The following is a 20,786-nucleotide window of genomic DNA, read 5'->3' as shown; positions in this document are numbered from 1 at the left end:
TGGGGTTAGAAATTTCATTTTTTAGGCTATCGTTTAATAATTCCATCCATAAATAAAATTGTTAAAAAACGTTTTGCGCTCACGCTTGCAGTCAAACTTAGACAGATCGCAAAGATTAATTGAGGACAGTTTTTATAACTCAAATCTTTCGCTAACCTGCTGATGTCGCTCATAGCCTCTCAATATTTCAGTTATAAACCTTAAAGCCTCAGACATTTGGACCAATGTTAACGGCCTCCCTAGACCCTGGTGGGTCAACGCATCATTCTTTTAATATATCAGCCTAAGAATCTGTGTTCACAACATCATTAAGTCGGAGTTATGTAATTTTGTCAACCGGCATCTGCTGCCGTAACACTAATAAATGTCATACACTGTTGGGTATCTCATATCGAAATGTCTTGCAGCTAGAAGAGGTTCGCGTAATACACAAAATATCAAGTCGCTTTTATGTTTTTCTATCAGCAAATTTGTTAATTATACAATTGTTAGAATTGCAATATCACCAAAGACTTGTGTCCGTGGTATTGTATATCGCAAATAACGGTGAAAAAACCGCGAAAAAGTCTCATTTTCTAAAATTCCATCAAATCGTGAAATAGTATAAATGAATGTATTTTTTATGCTGTTTATCTGCAGAGGACTATCCTGATTTATATCATGAATGCAAACTCGTAAGACAAGCTTTCATTATCTGAAATGAAAATTCCCACGTTACCCTGTTTATTATTCGATATACAATACTAAAGTTTAAACAACCGCAACTACGCTTTTAGGTGGACGAAAATCAGATAACAAAATCGTATCAAGTCTCATGAACTCCTAATGAACTTTCAAAACATATAGAGTTAAAATGCCGGTTGATCAAGCTAGCACTACGATTCAATATCGTGGGTGAACAAAGGGGAAGTTGTGCCCACGCACTTGCGGCCTTGCACTTGCAGCCCTGAGATCACCTTAAAAATAGAAAACATGTCCATGCTAATGTCGGACGTATACGAGGTAAGGCTAAAAAGAAACGGGACTGACGTCACAGATTGTGCAACACGATTAACCATCGGTAATCAACACTTTTGCAGTGTGGCGTAATATGTGTTCTTTGTTTAACAGCTGTTTTGACACAATATCGCAATTATTTTTGCTTCTCAGGATCCATAAGTGAATGTGATAAATTTCTTGTTGAAAAAAAAATGCTGTGCGAGGTCTGATGGAGTTTTTAAAGAATGACGACTGAGCAAAGAATTAACATTAAATTTTGTGTCAAACTTGGAAAAATGTATGTCAACTCGGCATGCATTCAATCGTTGAGCTTTCTCTTTCTTCATGATATGTTTCAGTTATACAGAGAAACCTTTAAAAATACAAAACATTTTGGTAGAACGTACAGCTCTTCTAAGGTCTGGCGGATCAAAGCATCTTTCCAAATTATTTCTGAGTAGCCTTCTAGATTCTAAATATACGAACGCAAAAATAAACATAGATAAAAGTTTCATAGATCATAGATCATAGTTTCATATACCTTTGCAGGCTGATCAGAAGTTCTGTAATTAGTTGAAAGTTACTAACGGTCGAAATAAAGTTCATTACGTAGTCCATATTCTCTACAATTTGCTGTCTCATTGTTATGCAGCTAGCGGCTTAACTGTGGTTTCCATTTGCAAAAGCATTAAAAAACAATAGATTTATATCAAAGGGCACCAAATGCCATCCGTCATGATTATTTAGAAATGTTGAATTTATTGCATTCTGATTCTGCTTCCCGAACCGCACCGGATAAACAGAATAATAAGATAAAAGTTTCTTCTTTTTGACCCTGTTTTTTTTTTCTCTCTTATGGCACGAAGGTACAATTCCGCATGTATTTGATGCACAAGCTATGAGTAATTTATAAATATATTTCATAAAAATATCTATTTTGTTTTAGAGTTCTTGGTGGCTCCCGAAACATCCATTTCTTTCGTGTAGTTTTCTAGTTTTTGTTGAAGGTTTTATTCACATTCACATAATTTGGCGAATTTAACCAATGCTGGAATGCTGAATATTTTCATACGTTTTAACAAGATTATACATATATATTGAGTAAATATGAAAGCATCATTTCGCAATTCGCATTATTTACATAGCCTTTTTTTCATTGGTATTCAAACTCTCTGATTCTAACCTCTCGAGTCCCCTTGGGATCTTCTAGTGATAAGTAATAAAGCCGAATGAACAGTTTGAGATTCGTTAAGAGAAAATCAAATAATAAAATTATATCAAATTCAGTTAACTCATATACCTTAATAGGCGATAATTGACAGGTTTATGTTTTTTTTGTGTGATTCATTGTGACAATAGCCCTTGCCTTTATTCTTTATTGAATCCTAATGTTGAATTTGCATAGTATGTTACAGTTGGAGGATAGGTATAATTCTATGAATAATTTCAGTATCAATTTAAACTTGTTCAATTTGAGTTTGTTATTGCGCAACGGTAAGAATGAAATAAAGGCATTCGATTACATATTTCAATTACCCTAAATTTTCATTTTTTTTTCCTGGCGGCCTTCTGCTTGCCTTCTGAGAATATGTAAACAAGCCTTCTGTTCAATTAAATACGAACAGGCCCTAATTTTTATTTTATTTAAAATTCTAAATTTGTTTAATAAAAAATTTCATTACATTTACATTACGAGATTATATTGATTGATGTGCCAAACTCTACAAAGTTACCGTAAATATTTTTCACTTAGTGTTTCAGCTATTTCAGATTGAATCAAAATTTGCACATCATGAACTCACACAAAACTAAGAAACTGTTTGTTATTATCATAGTTAAATTTATACAAAATGCCCTGAGCCCTAAATTCTGATTCCCTGATGTCTTTCGTTTACGTCAAAGTTCCGATAAAATCTTATTTCATTTATCTGTATTCAGATATTATAATCAATAAAGAAACGAACAGCCTGTACAGTACCCAAATTATTAAACCACATAAATTGACGAAAATGCCTTGACGAGAAATATATATTCTCAACACACGCATGAAAAAATTATCGGAAGTACGTCAGTCCATATTTAATACAAGATCGTTGTGAAAACATAAGAGATAGCAATGGCCTTTTCAATAGATCTATATGCAAAGTTAGGGCGTTGGGTCCTTCAAAAATTTATCGAAAGATCAACCAATCCTTAAACGCTTTCGGGCTGCGTGAAACTCCCAAAATATATACCCTCTAGCATAAAATATAAACGATTTAATGTTGTGAGTTATTGGGGTGAAGGGTTGGGTTATTTTGACTCTACAAAGGCATATCTACTCACAAGACATTCACATCGATACCTCTTGGTACTGTCGAGAGTTTGTATCACTATAATTATATTCAAGTCCTGGTACCACCATGGTACACGTATATTTGTATTCATAAACTGCATTCACGGACATTTGTACACACATATTTGGACACCCGCAGACATGAATTTTTACACTCATGTAGCCTATTACATCCACTTATATTATCAGACTCATACTAATTGAACACTTCAACATTAGCACACATATATTCGCACCGACTAACATTTTCATATAAATACATTTCCAACCGCGCGTATTTGTATTCACGACATTTACATCCACCGACAGTTGCACCAACAGACATGCACAGATGATAAGTCTGGCTTCTAAATATTCAAGACGCCACTTATAATATAATTTAGCTCATGGTTGTCCAACCTTTTTGGACGAAGGGCCACATTTAGCTTACGAATGATTACGCGGGCCACTTGACATGGCAGTTATGTTCCAGTTTTCACTACACCGACTACAGATCAATGAAAAAACAAACAAAGCACCTAAATTATAAGAACAATTGAAATACGAAGATACAGTAAAGTCAAAAGTTTCAACTACACATAGATAATTTAATGGGAAGTATTACACTGCGTTTATCCGACAAGTTTGTCAATAGTAGATGCAATAGATGATGTAGCGAAGCGGAGCGGATTTTTCACGTGACTGTCAAAAATTATTGTCTCACAAGGGATTTTACATCGTTCATGCCTGAAAAAACTAGCTCGTAGAGGTAAATGCTATCAAATATTGCCTCTTCTGGCTTCTCAGAAAAAAGACAGGAAAACAGATTGAAATATATGACAGACGATAAAAATACATTCAAACATGTCTCACTAACAATAACGACCATTAATGGACATAAAAGAAGCTTTGGATAGCTAGGTGGTCCTTCTCGCGCGTTTAGACGACAATTTTTTATAAGAGGTTCCAACGATGGCTCAGATTTTTGAAAGTCATCGGGATTCGAATAATACCGCGCGGGCCACTCGGAAACCTTCGGCGGGCCACGGGTTGGACGACCCTGATTTAGCGTTTACCATCAAATCACTGTGATTTGTTAGTGAAATTGATTTTAGTAAATAGAATATTAATATTTTTCAAAAGATCTTATTTTGATTTACCTTTCTGTTAACGCGTTTGAGTCGAATGTAATGATATTGAAGGCTTCATCTCGTGTACTGATCCCACGATCACCAGATCGCACAGGCTGTAATAATATGGTTGGGCAATGACAAACCGGAAAGATTCTGGTGTTTTTAAAACTGTAGCACCTTCTTACAGGGATGGCTATAAATAAATATTTCACCATTTTCATTTATAGGAAATAAATTGCATAAAAATAAATTATGTTGAACTTAATGTTATACCTCTATTTTATATACCTTTTGTTGAGGAAGCCAGCATAAGAGTCATCAGACTAGTAACAAAATATTTCATTGTTCGTATCCGTTAAATTGAGATAAATTTGTAATCATATATATATATATTTATGAGGGTAGAACGAATAAATATACCAACAATCCGATACCAATATTTCGATAATTACTAATTATTGTGTCAACTTGAAGAACAAATATCTCAGAACATAGTTAATCGATATTTGTGAATCAGATGCATGTTTGGCGGGTCACTGAACTCAATCAAAATGCCATGCTTCCAGACAGCGCGAAGTGATAAAACCCGTTTTTAGTCGCGAGAGTGACATTAGATGTATATGCATATGACATGGGCTGTCTATGAATATGGCATTGCCGCTATCTGCATATGAGTTGGGTGTGTATATGTATATGTATGTGAGCTAGCTAGCTGTATATGCTAATGAGATTGTCTGTATGTGCATGTAGCATTAGCTATATGCGTATGATTTGGCTGAATATGCATACGCATTGACTTTTGTATGTGAATCCGTCAAATAAATGTATAATGAGTATATGTATATCATGTAGTAAGTTGCTGTTTATGTAATTTTCTTGGACGAAATGTATGCAATAGAATATTTGTATACGCATATGACGTTCGTTGTATATGCATATGGCAATGAGTGTATATCGCGCAATAGCGCTATCCTTTATGGTTATAAATGCAGAATCTCAATAAAAAATTTTAACATTTTAATTTTTATATCACAAGAACTATATGAAATATTTCCAATACAAGATGGGTAATATAAATTTAAGAAACCTCAGAACCACAATAACGCTGTTTGTTGCACGGCAAATAGATCACAAAGAAGGTTTTCAAGACTTACGTAATGAAAATTTCAACGAACAATAAACCTTTTTTCAATTTACAACTCAATATATATATGAGTAATTTGCACGATCTCTGATTGGCCCGCATCTATTTTTTCGTCTATATTAAATCATTCCTTCGTCGATTCGGCTCAATTCTGTTGAATCAACTCAATGGAATATTGTATGATAACAAGAACCAGTCGTTCAAATAGCCGATCTAGAAATTTTATTTTGAACAAAGAAATTTTACTAACTTCAACATAGTTTGAAAAATGAAATACAGTTTTTATCAAAATGATATTTGACAGAAGTTTGCTATCGATAATTGATAAAAGATTTCAAATTTCTTAAAATTTTGTTTTAATATTGAGTTTTTCTTGCATTTGACTAATAAAGTGTAAGTTCAGAACTTTCTTGTGTTTCAGAAAACCTGAGTAAAAACAGCAGATTAAACAATGAAGATAGTAATCTTTGTTATACTGATTGCTGGAGTGTACGGAGCATGGTGGAAATTTATTTATATTCCCGCTGAACCACATCAAATTTTATTACTACGTATGTTTTTTTGTTTTTTTTTTCAATAAAAATTGGCAAATCTTGGAAAGCAAGTATAGATCAGTATACTATCTTCACAATCTTCAGATTAAACAACAACATAAATTGCATATTAAACATATTATATGTTTATTTTAAAAAGGAATCCTAGTAAGAAAAGTGACTATTTTTCTTGGTGACTTGGATATTTGACATTTCTCGTACAGCAGATAATGAAATGACTTCATTCACAGACTATTCCCTCTCCCGAAAGATTCATGTCCAGTCCCCAAAGGCTTCACTGATAAATGGGTGAATGGTTGCGACGAGAGAAAATGTATTCAGAAATCCTTCTACGGTTCAAGCCTTTCCCTCACGATGCAGTTGAATGCAAGTAAGTTGCTTGTCAATTGTTATTAACAGAGGAGAATTGAATACCTATCTTAAAATATATGATTAGACATTATTGTATTCATCTTAAGAATGATAATGGTAGATGTGAATACAAAATGACCTCAATATGAACAAGTGTTTTGTGCAAAATATTTTTTATAATAAAAACTAAGAAGAAGAAAGTAGCAATTAACAACAAAGCGTGAGCGGGGATATGAATATTTAAAGAGAAATAGTGACAGGGCATTAAAACTAAAATAAAATGCCTAGTTTACCATAATTGTGAGTCAAAATAACCTATAAATGTGTATTTACGCCACGTGCGAAATTTATAAAATCATGTTTTAGGATATAATTTGAATAAATTGAATCTTCATTAAAATTCATTTTTAAGAAAAATGAAAGCAAGCTGTCACTTTGTAAAACCCCATGATCACAAAGAACCACCAAAAGATGGGAAACCGCATTTCTATCCGGAACCTACGAAGGAAAAATTTGAACTGTATCCGACGCCAGAAAAAGATGAAGATGCCGAAAAACCGTCGTGTGAATGTTTCACTATTTGGTGCTTCCGTGACATACACACCATCTACGAAGACCATGGAAAGCTATACGAAGGAGATGTTGCCATTAAGGTTTGTAGTTATCGTAATTGATTAGTTCAATGTTTTTTCAAGCAACCCGAATATTTTCAAAACATAAATTTGTAAAATCACGTGACACCAAGGATATGCTCACGTAGTGCTCTTGGGGCCGCAAAATTAAATTACTAATACAAAACAAACAATTATACAGAACATTTATTTTAGCAGAAATTACTTTAAAGTGAAAAAGCTTTGCTTGTTTGTCAGCTGAAAGTTTTTAAGATCGTGGCGTGATCGTGGATCTTTTGGATTTTACTGCGCTTTTATTTAAGCACTATCATTTTGCATGTCCAAGGCTTAATTGTCTTGAGCCTTCTATTTTTAATGTTCTATTGATTTATGTACTAAAATGGTTCTAAAATTCCTAAAACTATTTTTTCAGACGCCGTGTGGATGCGACTGCAGAGATTATCGTCTTTATGGAGGAACGGATTCATAAAAATCCAAAAATATGGAATTTCTGCAAAATTTTGTTTCATGTGAAGTTGAACATTTATATCCATAAATGATTTGAATTATCTGTGAAATAAATTAAATGCAGTAATAATGTGTTTCGTAGTGCTCATTCCATATGATAGATCAATAGAATCAGTATTGGTGGAGGGTAGTTCAAACTTGATACCTAATTGCCTGTATGCGCATGCTTTTTTTCTCAACGTTTTAATGGAAAATATTATAGGAATAAAGCAGAGCCGTGTAAGACTATATGCAGTACCACAAACACAAGAAGAAAGATTTTTCAGTCTCAACTACATATAAAGGGCAATATAACCCATAAATTTATGATTGGCATTTATAGGTAAGTCTTTATCAGTGATGGAAAATAATACAAAAATGTTATCTGATTGAAATTCATTATACTGTAAAGTGAGCTCTGTGATAGTATAGCATATATGAACCGACAAAACATTATCAGCCCAAAAATCCTTTGCGTGCGCTGGTAGTAGCTTGTAACGCAAAATGCAACTTGCCTAGCAAATCAAATGGCTTGTTAACGACAAGACTATTTTGAATGTCGTGCAATAATCTTATCTGCCAATCCAGCTAGAATGCGCGTTTAACATTACCTCGGCAGTAAAATATTGTTCGAAAATAACATTTAATTTTGGACATTTTTCGTAAAACCGAGCGGAGTAAATATTTGGGCCTTTGAAATTTTGTTTGTGATTTATTTCACATAGCATGTGAACCTCATTGACGCTTGTGTGTGTTTGTGATCTGATAATATCTCATTTCATATTTCTCTATTCATGAGATTTTCTATTTTAATATACCATTACTGGTCAGAGATGCAAATAATTTTACGATACTTCAATCGCGATAAGAGTGGTGTATTTTAGTGGTCGTTTGTCAGTGCAATCACATTTCTCGGGTAATTGATCTGGTTGAATTTACAAATTTGCAAGACAAATAATTTATTTTGCTCGAATTGACATTTTCACATAAGATATGTTTATTATCAAATAATAAACACCAGATTTTATATTGAATATTGCTGGGATTACATAACCGCAGATATGCGCTGCTAGATCACGAAAATCAGATAACAACAATTCATTAGGTCTCATGAACTCCAGAAAAGGCACAAGTGATTTCAATCTACATTTGAAATTTTACGTAATCAGAAGTCGACCTCGCTTTTATTGCAATTCTGATTGCTTGTATAATCTAGTACTTTTATAATCTAGTAATTTTTATTTTTGAAGAGCGTATGGATGACCGCTTTTGTCAACAATTCATCTGGTCAGCACAAGCGGAGCCTGTATATTTTTTAAATTATGTAATAAAAATGATTTATGTAATTGCATATTCGAGAAAGTTAATGGCAATATTTACCTTTTTTACAATTTAAATCCGATCCCGCAAGGGGCCAAGCGTAGAATATGACCTATGACCCTCCCGGTTTATTATCAAATCAACAACGGGATATCCTAACGCATAATGTAATATCGAAAATTATATTGTCGCCATTTAATAAGAGTGATGATTGCGGTTCGAATTTTTAATCTGCTTCCATCAGAGAAATGAAACCACGCGTGTCCAGTGCCAGCTTGTCTTGAGTATTTTATTTGTAATGATAATACCGAAGTGACCAAATATTAACTTATTTCCAGACATTGTGTGGATCCGACTGCAGAAAGGCATACACATACTATTAAGAAAAAATGGTCGAGAGAAATGGTCAAATTTTCAAAGAAATGGAATATCCGTCGAAATACTGTTAAATATAAATTTGATCATTTATGTATGTAAATGATATTCATTATCTGTGAATTACAATTGAATGCGGAAATAATGTGTCTCGTCGTATTTACGCCAAACGATTAAGCAGAAGGTCAGTAATGGGATTGTCCAAACGTTACACCTATCTGATTGAGAATACCTTTCACACAACCAGTAATAAGATCTAAGCGTTCAGAAATAAAAACAGATACATAACTCTAATACCTAACTTTTGAAACACTAAATATGACGTTAGTTGTCAAGTTTGTTGCACGTAACCATTTCCTGCGTGACCATTTGTCAAGTCTCGCGACCACCTCAAAAAGGACTAACTAACAATAAGCTACAAATAACAGATAGAAAGTATGTTTTATTCAAAAACACGTTGAAAATACATGGATCGAACGTAAATATTGAAATAAATGGAAAGTTTTGAAATGTAAATAACCAAAATAGGGCGGGAAAGATCAAATCTAAAAAAATATTTTTACTTTTAATTAGCTTCACGCTGTTACGCCCCCTCAAAGAATTGTCTACGCCCCTTGTGGGCCGCGCCCCATCGTTTGTGAAGAAATGGCTAACTTCTAAAGCGAAAAAAAAGAGGGTTCGCTCTCTTATCACGACAATCCAAGAGCGGGTTTGCCTGAACCCCTTGAATCCCACCACTTAACTAAAGGCGACATAAGCAAGACAAAGTGAAAAAGTTGTTTACACGCCAACTGATGTAAAATTGTTGTTGAAAAATTAAAAAATGTTGTAAAATTCGGTTCTTCAAATCATCATCATGTTTAACTAAGATCCAACAGTAACCTGAGATCAATTTAAACTCACAGCAATGGTGCTTTCTTTTCTTTCGTGTCTGACAAGCTCTAGCCAGGCATCAAACTTGAATGTTTCATGACATTCACGCTATTTCAAGCCCTGGTAGATTTACAATGAAAGGAGGGTTATTTTCCTTAACAGAGACATAAAAGCGAATAAGTGACAGTGTCGATTTTTGAGATACCTAGAGTCAAAGTAGGATGCCACCATCTTCAATTTTTTAGACGTGATTAATCAAATACATAGACGAGTCATAACATATGAATGCAGCAAAACATCATAATGGGGTGCAGAACAATCTGACTGCAGCAAAAAAATGTTCGTCGACGTTCGTCAATATACCAATGTTGACTAAATTTCTACAATAAGTTAGAAACGCATCATTTTTATAACACCAAATAGGCAACACCATACTAGGTCATTTATTTATTGTACAATAAGGTTAACGTGAGTGTTTAAAAATCTGGGCTGTTTTTAGTAATTTGACAATAAATAAGAATCAAATATCAGTAACAAGGCATCTTCTTGATACAGTTCAAATTATTATGAAATAAATTAAAATATATCACAAAAATGATTAAAAAAAAAATAATTGATTAAATTGTCGGAAACCTTTGTTTAACACCTACAGAGCTTATAAATCAAAGCATATCGTACAGCAATTTGTATTCTTGCCTTGCGCTTTCTTTCTCCATTGTATACATAACAAAAATGGAAACTAAAATAGTCTTGCATTATACGCATACGGATCCGCTAGCGCAAAAGCATGGAGAAAGAAACTCACTCAACCCTAACTGACATTTAAAAGAGTCTTATTTCTTTTTTCTGAATTTCATTTCAGTAAACTTTAAGGAATTTTGATCCCAAACAATCCCTTTGTTTGAATTTCTAACATTCTTGAAATACTTGCCGTTTAGATTTGACCCTGCGCCACAGTTATTATACCACCAACCCCCAGAAAATTTGTTTTTGCTCGATTTATCATAATCAGCATCCCTAGTCGTAAAATTCATTCCGTTGTTTAAACCGAATGAATCGCCTGCGTTTCCTGTGTATCCACCAACTGTGATTTTATATTTTTTCTTGGCCGATCCAATCGAAAATGTTCTGCAAACAAACACGAAGTATATTTTCTTTCAATACATTGGCTTACTTATTTACATAGATCAGTAAAATCTAATACAATGCTCCGTCTAATTTTGACAGTATAAGTAGAATTCATTGCCGAAAATGTTAGGGAGGTGACTTTGTCAATGGACCGTACGACAAGCAAACTGTCCCACGCCACTTTTTATGGCTTTAAAAAATAGGTAGTTATATAGTCTTATATAGACTTATATTTCTAAATTTAACATTATTTCGAATTTAAAAGAAGACAAGCCTAATAATATCTATATGTACCCGTAATTCGCATAAACTTTGCGTCCTTTAAAATCTTCTAATTCAATTCTAAGTTCATTATTTCCACCTTTTGTTAATTTGTAGACCAGTTCCAACCCTTAAAAATGAATAAAGATATGAATATTGCATCATATTAGGTTGATAGATAATTTAGTCTCAATTACTCCTATTATCCTTCGAAAACGTGTTATTTTGCAAGTTTGGGTTCCTTTGTGTTTCAAAAACAATATATTAGAGTAAACTTAGCACGGAAAGTCACTATACTACTACTATTTCTTGTGCGTTTGCAACACTCTATAGCAGGGGTTGGCAACTTTTTGTCGCTCGCGGGCCAAAATTAAGAGTTGCAAGTCATAGGTGAGCCGCACACATTTTTAAAAAGTTCAAAACCGAACGGATGAAACTTTTAATGATAAAAATCAAGCAGTGATACATTTCTCAAACAGAATAAAGATTTATTTCCCCATTGCATTGCATCTGAAAAAAGGGATATTTTCGGCGCCATTGAACCCTTGCACTTACCTTCATTTGTCTAATCATAATTAAATTATAGGATCATTAAACGAGTATTTTTGAATTATATACTTTATATTATAATTTAGGCCAGACGTGTCTTACAATAAATTCTGTTACCGAATAAATATAATCGTCAAAACAGCTGTTTTGTTACTATAATTCAGTGAAGCGTCGCGGGCAGGATTATATTACTCGTAGGTTGCCGAACCCTGTTCGTTAGTCTTGCTCTGAGGTTGCTCCTTTTAAATTCACTTTACATAACGCTTAACATAGTTTACTCAACAACCGAGAACTATATCGCGGTGAAATTGCGTCAACCGCAATACCATAATGGATTTCTTCTATAATAGGAAACGAAAGCAGTATTAACTAAAGTCTTATAATGGGCTTACAACTTACCAAGCCACATATCCCTATCTGCATCTCCAAACCCAGTTTTGTACTCTTTCCATGTTCTGTCAAATTTTGTGGAACCGTCCATCCGTCTTTGAAATACCTATGAAATTGAAATACTGTTAACTAGAAGCTAAGTAAAATTTAAAGGCTATAAGCCTACATCACTTTACTATATCTTGTATCATTCAATAATCATACCAGCGTTTTGCTCTGCTTTTCACTCATAAAGAGGAATTTTACATAAACTCACTGTCCATCCTCCCCCATCCGTTTTGAGATCGCAGTAAACTTCGATAAGTCGATCTTCTGATTTCATGCATATATCAAACACACCACCGGTTGTATTTCTTACTCTGGCTTTTTCATGAATAGCATTTGAGCAATCAGCTGGCAAATCTGAAACATAAGGAGTGTTTGATGTTTCTGACAATACAGAGAATTGAAAAAAACGACATATATATATATATATATGAAACAGGAATATAAATAATTGATAAAAGTGTCACCTGGAGCCGTTTTGCATGTAATCTTGGTAGTAGTTTCCAAATCGGTAGATTCTTCAGAAGTGGTTCCTAATTTCGCTGTAGTGGTCAGAGTCGTTTGCGTTTTAGTGGTAGTCCGTTTGGAATGCCAGTCGGAGGTATCAACTGCAAAAAAACGCAATTGTATTCACTATTCAATTTGCACTTCCACGTTTAAGCGAAATAAACAAAGATACAGTATTTTTTTTTATTTATCTGACAAGCCGAAGATGTAGTACTTCAATTTACACAAACTTTTTTGAAGTGGGGTTTGTCTGTTTTCATCAGCATGTTCCCCAGATTTTCTTTTTAGGGATGAGTCCTAATTTAGAGGGTGGGGCATGTTTTGATATTAGCGATGAAACTGACTATCTGCACTGGTATATACGTCACTTTCTAGATGTTAAAAAACAATTATTTTCAGAAGTTATATTGAGTTCTCGCGCGTCAAAATTAGAGGGATGTTTGTAATTTCAGGGGATGAAGGGGGTTCTTCTATATGGGGGTTGGGGTGGAGAAATTAATAGTTATGGCATATAAACGCGAATATAGAAGTACATATTACCTGGTGTCATAGTTGTGGCAGCGTCATGATTAGAGGGGATTTCATTTTCAATATCGGCCCCGGTAGTAGTAAAATCTTGTTGAAAGGTACTTGTAGAGTCAAGTTTAACCGTGGTTCCAGGACTTGTAGTCAGTGGTGGTAGTTTAATTTTTGAGCCATCATTGAGCACCAGCTCTGTAGTTATCATCAATTCATCTTTCATATTCTCATTCAAAATATCGGTAAATTTCTCTTCCAACTCTTTTCGCAAATCTGGAGAGTAATAAGTTTAATGTTTTTTCATAATCCCGATACTGCATAATGTATATGAATAAAAACCGTATTTTTTACATAATTATAAACCATTTACAGTTATCTGATGAAAATTGCAGATACAGGAATATGCAACCTTAAAAATAACCACTATTGCGTAATTCTTGCTACGTGCAATATATTAAAATCATTATGAATATCGTAACATCCAAGAAACTATTTATTTGAGTTCACACGTAATATTAAAATTACAACTTTTTGATGCAAATTTCTCATTATTATTTCCTTGTGTGTAAATATGTTAATTATGAACCATCCGTAAGAATTGTGATTGATTATACTTTTCGGGTGATAAAACAAGAAATTTTAAGTCAAAACTCAATAAATTTTTTTTATGAGGATAGTTATATGAAATTCGTTGCCAGTTCTACAAAACAGTGTGTTTCCTCGTTTTGAACTTAGGTCATAAACAGGCCTGAGCATGAGTCAAACTCGACCCAAAACGTCCGACGTGCTATTAATCTGCCACGGATGTTCTCTTTTAAATTTTCCCCAAAGTTCATCACTGACGAATGTTTGAAATAATGTTCAATCTGTCAAATTGCTATTTCCTTTTGTTTATATACAAATGTTCACATTTCTAGTGATTAAATAGAAATATGACGCACCATTAAATAGTATTGAAAATAAAAATCATTGGCACAAATATTTATCAGGACCTTTTTATCAGGACCAGTGATTTTTATTAGAAAGTTTTAAACCAAAAAATGTACTTACCCTCCATATTCGTAGACTAAAATTCAAATAAAAAATGAGTTATATGATAAAAAATATAATAAAAATTAATGAAATTTGTCTAAATTTGTTCTATAATATTAAGTCAGTCCTGTGCCACGAACTCCCATTATTGAATGTATTATTTTGAGGTTCCTGCTCATCTCATTTTTTATGACGTTATGAACGCATTTCCGTTTGAAAGTTTTGTCGCAAAGTTAAATATAGATATATATTCATGTTATGTCGCCAAATTTGTAAATTGCCATCGTTCGGTGCTGCCAAACTAAATATTAGTATTGCATTGTTGCCCCAAAATAAGCTAGTGAACGTTTTGTTTTCGAAACTATTATGAGGACGCATAAATTTTCGTTTGACCAATAAGAACTATAGTTTATGAAATATTCCTCGAGTCATAACCGAAGAGCACTAACATTACAATGGTTTCACCAACATCTCCCATTATTAATCCACATCCTTAAATATTTCAAATAAAGATTGTACGGTTTCATGTGGTCAACGTTTTGTACAAACCTAATAGCAAGTAAAACGGATGCTAATTTAGTAAAGTGAAATGTTTGAACATCAAGAAAGCGAGACAATAATAAACGATTTTGCTGTGATAGTATTATATCGATTCAAGTGCTTATGTCGTTTGCGGTTGCAAATTTACCTCGATATTTAACTGATAGCAATTTCCACTACAGGATTCACAGGGCTTTTCAGGTACTGGAGCTGCAAAACAACAAAGGCAACAAACAGTTAGACAATCATCGTTTCTAAATAATCCACTATAAAATGTTTTACTACTATTGGACACGACAAAAACGCCAGAGAAATGTAAAATTGTATACCTTGGAAATATTAGTAAACCTTTATTACTGCGGAAAATAAGTGATTTCTTACATATTTGCGATATCATGGGAGATCATCTGTATAATTATCGTAATTCTGATATGGGAATGGGAATCACTGGTCTCGAGTATCCAATTTGGCGATGAAAATCTTGTACATGCACGTGTTTGGGTCTTTTGTCGGCGCTCCAGAAGTGTGTGTACCAATATGATGGTAACTGATTTTGTTCGCCTACTTTACATCAAGTTGTGTAAAGGGACTGAAACCTATGGGCTGGGGTCTTTACTTGGCTAATACAGACAGCCCCCGAACTAGTAATAGGATTAAAATGAGGAAAATTGGAATAACATTATGGCCTAACCCGGTACACACACTACGAGAATACCCTTTTGTCTTTGTTAAAGGTTGATTATATATTCCTCATATATATCCGTTACTCAATTAATAATGTCATAGTCAATGTCGTGAAACATGAGCTCCATTTTAAACTCGGTGCCAGATTACAACCGTGCTTAAAAATAACGCTTGTTTCGGGAATAGTATTTGCTGTGGCATTGCTCATTAATTTCTTTAGTTTCATGAATTATAAATTTAGTTATTGACGTTATATGAAATAACAGGAACTGAATAATTTCTCACCCAAATAAGCTCCAGCAGCTACGAACGGTAGTAGATATGTAAAAAGCATTTCAGCTGATTTTTCTGTATGTGTTTTGTCACTTGTATATTATTTGTCTCGTTCTGCAAATTGCGATATTTACGACACTATCATGCAAGAGAATTAAAGTGTGAACTGGACTAGCACTGAGATAAAAACAGCTTTTAATAATACCATATTGTTTGTGCAAACCAATAAAATCTGCATCGTTCACTGACTTGTAAATACTGAGAAGTGTACCTTGGTTTTTGCACCTATTTGTTCTATATTAAATAATAAAACCTCAATGAATCTGGACTGGCTCGGGTTCTAATAAAGATAGCATCTACATGCAACATTGGAAGCACACCGTGTCTTCATGAATCAAAAATTAGGGAATCCTGCATCAGTCTAATGTTAGAATTTGAAGTCTGGCATAAGAGACATAATTTTAATTTCACCACACTTGATGCATACTATTAAAGCCAACATTGGAAGCACACCGTGTCTTCATGAATCAAAAATTAGGGAATCCTGCATCAGTCTAATGTTAGAATTTGAAGTCTGGCATAAGAGACATAATTTTAATTTCACCACACTTGATGCATACTATTAAAGCAAACGGGTTTATAACTAAGGAATATAGGAATACAATATTTTGCTCAAAGTCAAAATGGTGACGTCAATTAGTGGCCCTATAATAGAGATTGAAAACAAAAAAAAATACTTTGGCATTTTCACTGTTCTGTTCCAAATACTATTTGGAAATATTGAAACGATATTCTAAACGCAGCAATACAATTGTCCTGATTTTTTTTGATATGCTAATAAGCACATCTACACTCGTAATTTTATCGAGGTACATCAAACCACCTTATTATCAGCTCTCTGCGTTGACGAGTTATTGGGGTCTAATAATGTTCAACCATCAATACGAGAGCCCATTGCTCTGATAAATTCTACTTTCACTTTCACTGACAACACATCGAGTGAAACCGCCAACCTACTAGCATCGCTGGCTTTTAATAATCATATACAGTAATTACCACGCATAACTGTGTATAATTAATGAATGTGCATCATGCGACAAGATTGGTTCATTTGCCAAATGCATATGCAGTAAATAATATAACAGCCCACACATAAAAAGCAGTCGCCGTGTGCGTTATACCACGAAACTGTTGACTAATGACTTCCTTGTTGAATATCGAAAATTTGAATTTGAAAAATAATGAACGCGATCAAACTCTGAAAGTATATCATCCTTGCACAAAAAAACTCAAACTTTTTCACCGAGTTCTGCGTGACAGCAGGCAACATCAAAATCAACCAGAAATCAGCATTGTAGAAAAGCGAATGTGGACAGAAATGACAAAATGAAGGCGATAAGGAGGGGGGATAGTTGAACTGAAGGTACGTTGGATTTGGACCTGAAAAAGATAAATTACAAATATTTCATGGTTTTTTTATCATCATTTCTATATTTATCTTCTCCCTGTCAGCTCTGTTACTCTCTATATTCTTGTAATACAAATGATATTGATATTGAAAACATGAAAATCCAATTTCATGTAGAATTTTCATTAAATGGTTTGATTCGAAAAAGTATTTTGCGCCATTGTATCACATAGTCATAGACAACGGACTCAATGACCACAGCACTATACGTGTGGTTCAATCCAAATACCGCTTCTGGGTGTAGTTCCTGAAAAATAAGATTTGCCTCTATGACTGAGAAAAACTTCAAAGTCCACTTTTTTAAAACCAAGAGTTCCGTGATGACTCGTACGTGTATGTCATTGAACACCTATCTTGTTTCGATTTTGACGTTCTAAGTATTTTTTTAACATCAACTAATATAAGATCATTTGTTTTTATTACTAGAATATAAAGAAAGAATTTATTAAACTGTCTAACACAATTTTTGTCCCTGGCTTTCAACTGTTATTTTCTAATCGCCTACAACTGAAGAAAAATGACATATCTTCTCTAAATTATGTTTTTATAAAAATTGTGGTGTTCCCTCAAATCGGGTTCTTTGATATAAAATAGAGTAGCCCAAAATTTCTCTTAAATATAAAATGCACTAAATAATAGTACCAGACTATATTATAATGATTGTTTTACGCAGTTTTATATTACAAAAACTCGATTTTGGGGAATTCCCACATGTTCAACCAAACTTTCTAAAGAATTGAAGTTATTTTCTCAATTAACATGTCAAAAGTTAACTGAAAATCAAGGTCGAAATCGGTGAACATAACCCATGAAATATTTTATTTTATCATTTTAGTGCCCATCATACCTGCGGTTCAACTATCTTCCCTTTATGCATTGGTCTTATTGCCTTCATTGTGTCATTTCACAATAATCACTGAACAAGTATTTAATAAATATAAATTTAGAAAACTTCTTGATGTTTTTTTTTACATTTTTACTACGAAATAATGTGCAAGCAAATTTTAAATTATTCATTTTGTATTTTATTATATTGGGATTCTTATCTAGAAGGCAATGAAAGACTTAAACAAGTTTATATAACTTTATTTAAAATATCCAATCAATTACAAAAAAATGTAAATTTTAGGAATGTAAGAATATGAATATTCCATTATTATAACTTTTAAATAGGTTATAAGATATTGGAAAGCATCATATACCTATTTCTCCAGACTCAAGGACGACATTTTTGTTATCCATATCTAACCAACAAATCACTAAGTGCTGTGATGTACTTATTTTCTTGATTTATCAGGTAGGCCCTTTTATAAAAATATTATTCAATCTGAAATAAAAACTTTTCTGCATTAGTCTTTGAAGTTTCAGGGTCTATTCTAAAACATGGTGTTTTGTTACATTATATAGGTTACGAAATTGCATTAGTTAAAGAACTAGTTCAGTTCATGAAAACTAGAAGTTTATAGAAACCACTGCATCGGTTACTGGGTTAGAGTGAACAGGGAATCACAAAATATGCCACGGTCACCCACTCATGATGGTTGAATTGAATCCCATTACAATAAAGAATAAATATATGCTTTGTAGCTGTTGACATTGATAATAGAATAAGAAAATCACAATATTAAAAATCTCCGCGGGCATTAATCCATTGGACTCTCGAGGTCCTCAGAGATTTAGACATTTTTTATATTAACAGTTTTTTCTCCCTGTTCAAACGTGCTAGAATATCCAATCAAGTATCTCTGAAATAGATTTTTAAGCCTATTTCCGCGCGAGGCTGCCAAAAAGCGGATATTGCTATTCTCCCTACCATGGTGGCCGGTGGGCTTGAGAATTTTCAATCGAAGTCAGCCGTTGTGAACAGAATAGCGATATCAACTACTTGCCTATTTAATAGTAACATTACTTCCCCTTAACAAATAAGATTAAGAAAACCGACCCGAGGTATAATTCTAGATCATCTATACTTTTTATTTTGCATGTGATATAATATCTTATTTGGTTTTGTTTATGTCCATATTCGCGGTATCACAAACCCAATTTTAATCAATTTGTCATGCACCCAATCAATAGAAGTTTGCATATGTTGTATCAAATTTTCAAATCAAGGTGATAGAATTATAGCAAACTGCAGACAACTAATGTGACTTTTACAACAAATTATATATATTTTTAATTTGGGATTTTAATTAGCAACATTATTTAAATAATTTCAGTCTTCAATATTTTATATTTATATATATATTTTTTCACGATTACTAACACCTCGCATCTGTTCGATCTCATCTATCCTTATTAGAATTCCAACATGTAAAATAACTAAATAATCATCCAACCATTTAACAACAGTGTTAGATGACATTTGATACAAATCTCAACTAGGTCAGTCTATCTTTGTGTTTATAATGGGTAATATCGAGGACACGACGCAGTTTCATCAGCTATATTCATTACTGTGGAACATATTTACCGTATTTTCCGACAAATAAGTCACTTTTCTAGACCCAAATTTTGTTCTTATTTTGGGAGGGTCGTCTTATTAGGCGAGTATGATCATTTCCATTTTTTTGGTGTCGCCTTATTATTAAATCCGGACAATAAAATACATTCGGCGATAGGATCACCCACGTCCTCATCAGATTAGTTTGAATAAATCGACATTACGATAATGTAAAGTAAAACCTATAAAAACAACATATAATCCCAATTAAATCAATGAAGCAACACATTTCGTTTTGTGGAGATTTCGAGGTGATGAATATGTAGGTTTCATATAAACATTGTTGTATATTTATTCAAAAAAACTAAATATAATCAGGTAGTTAGGTAGTTTATCTCACATTATTATGTCAGCAGATCGCCGTGTTGTTTTAGATCGGTAAAGTTCGATCGAAATTGAAAGACAGTTTGAATTCGCGTAGTTGCTATGGATTGAATATTACGCTACAAGAAAAAGTCATTATAGGCTATTTTAACCAATGCGCAAACGCGGCGACCGCTCTAAAAGCATTGCATGGTAATTTAAGATTCCGATGTTGAAGCGATTTTACTACCCGTCTTATTGGCAGGTTATATGCATAAACCCATTTTTTAGGCTTAAAAACGGGCTTCGTCTTATTCGCCAGGTAGACTTATTCGCCGGGAAATACGGTAATTTATTTTATCCCATACTTGGGCCTTGTTTGTCATATTCCATTGTTTTATTTAATTGGCAAACAGAGGAAGAA

General features: G+C 33.4%; 1 protein-coding gene and 1 long non-coding RNA gene across 2 annotated transcripts; one reads left to right on the top strand and one right to left on the bottom strand.

The window, feature by feature from the left end:
• The first annotated feature begins 6,971 nt into the window (after positions 1 to 6,971).
• On the top strand, positions 6,972 to 7,645 carry LOC144430445 (uncharacterized). Its single transcript, XR_013479544.1, has 2 exons — positions 6,972 to 7,127; positions 7,519 to 7,645. It is a non-coding gene; the product is annotated as an uncharacterized LOC144430445 (long non-coding RNA).
• A 2,070-nt stretch (positions 7,646 to 9,715) lies between these two features.
• On the bottom strand, positions 9,716 to 16,327 carry LOC120330130 (fibrinogen-like protein A). The gene is made up of 9 exons (XM_039396971.2): positions 16,101 to 16,327; positions 15,280 to 15,341; positions 14,610 to 14,625; positions 13,581 to 13,832; positions 13,001 to 13,141; positions 12,745 to 12,890; positions 12,498 to 12,594; positions 11,583 to 11,679; positions 9,716 to 11,288 (listed from the first exon to the last, which is right to left on the bottom strand). Exons 1-9 carry the CDS (start codon positions 16,147 to 16,149, stop codon positions 10,994 to 10,996), a joined length of 1,155 nt encoding a protein of 384 aa, XP_039252905.2. The 5' UTR covers positions 16,150 to 16,327; the 3' UTR covers positions 9,716 to 10,993.
• Between the last annotated feature and the right edge of the window lie 4,459 nt (positions 16,328 to 20,786).

Source organism: Styela clava, chromosome 12, assembly GCF_964204865.1.
Source record: "Styela clava chromosome 12, kaStyClav1.hap1.2, whole genome shotgun sequence".
NCBI lineage: Eukaryota > Metazoa > Chordata > Ascidiacea > Stolidobranchia > Styelidae > Styela > Styela clava.
Note: the sequence above shows the minus strand (reverse complement) of the source record. Positions and strands in the feature narration are given on the sequence as shown.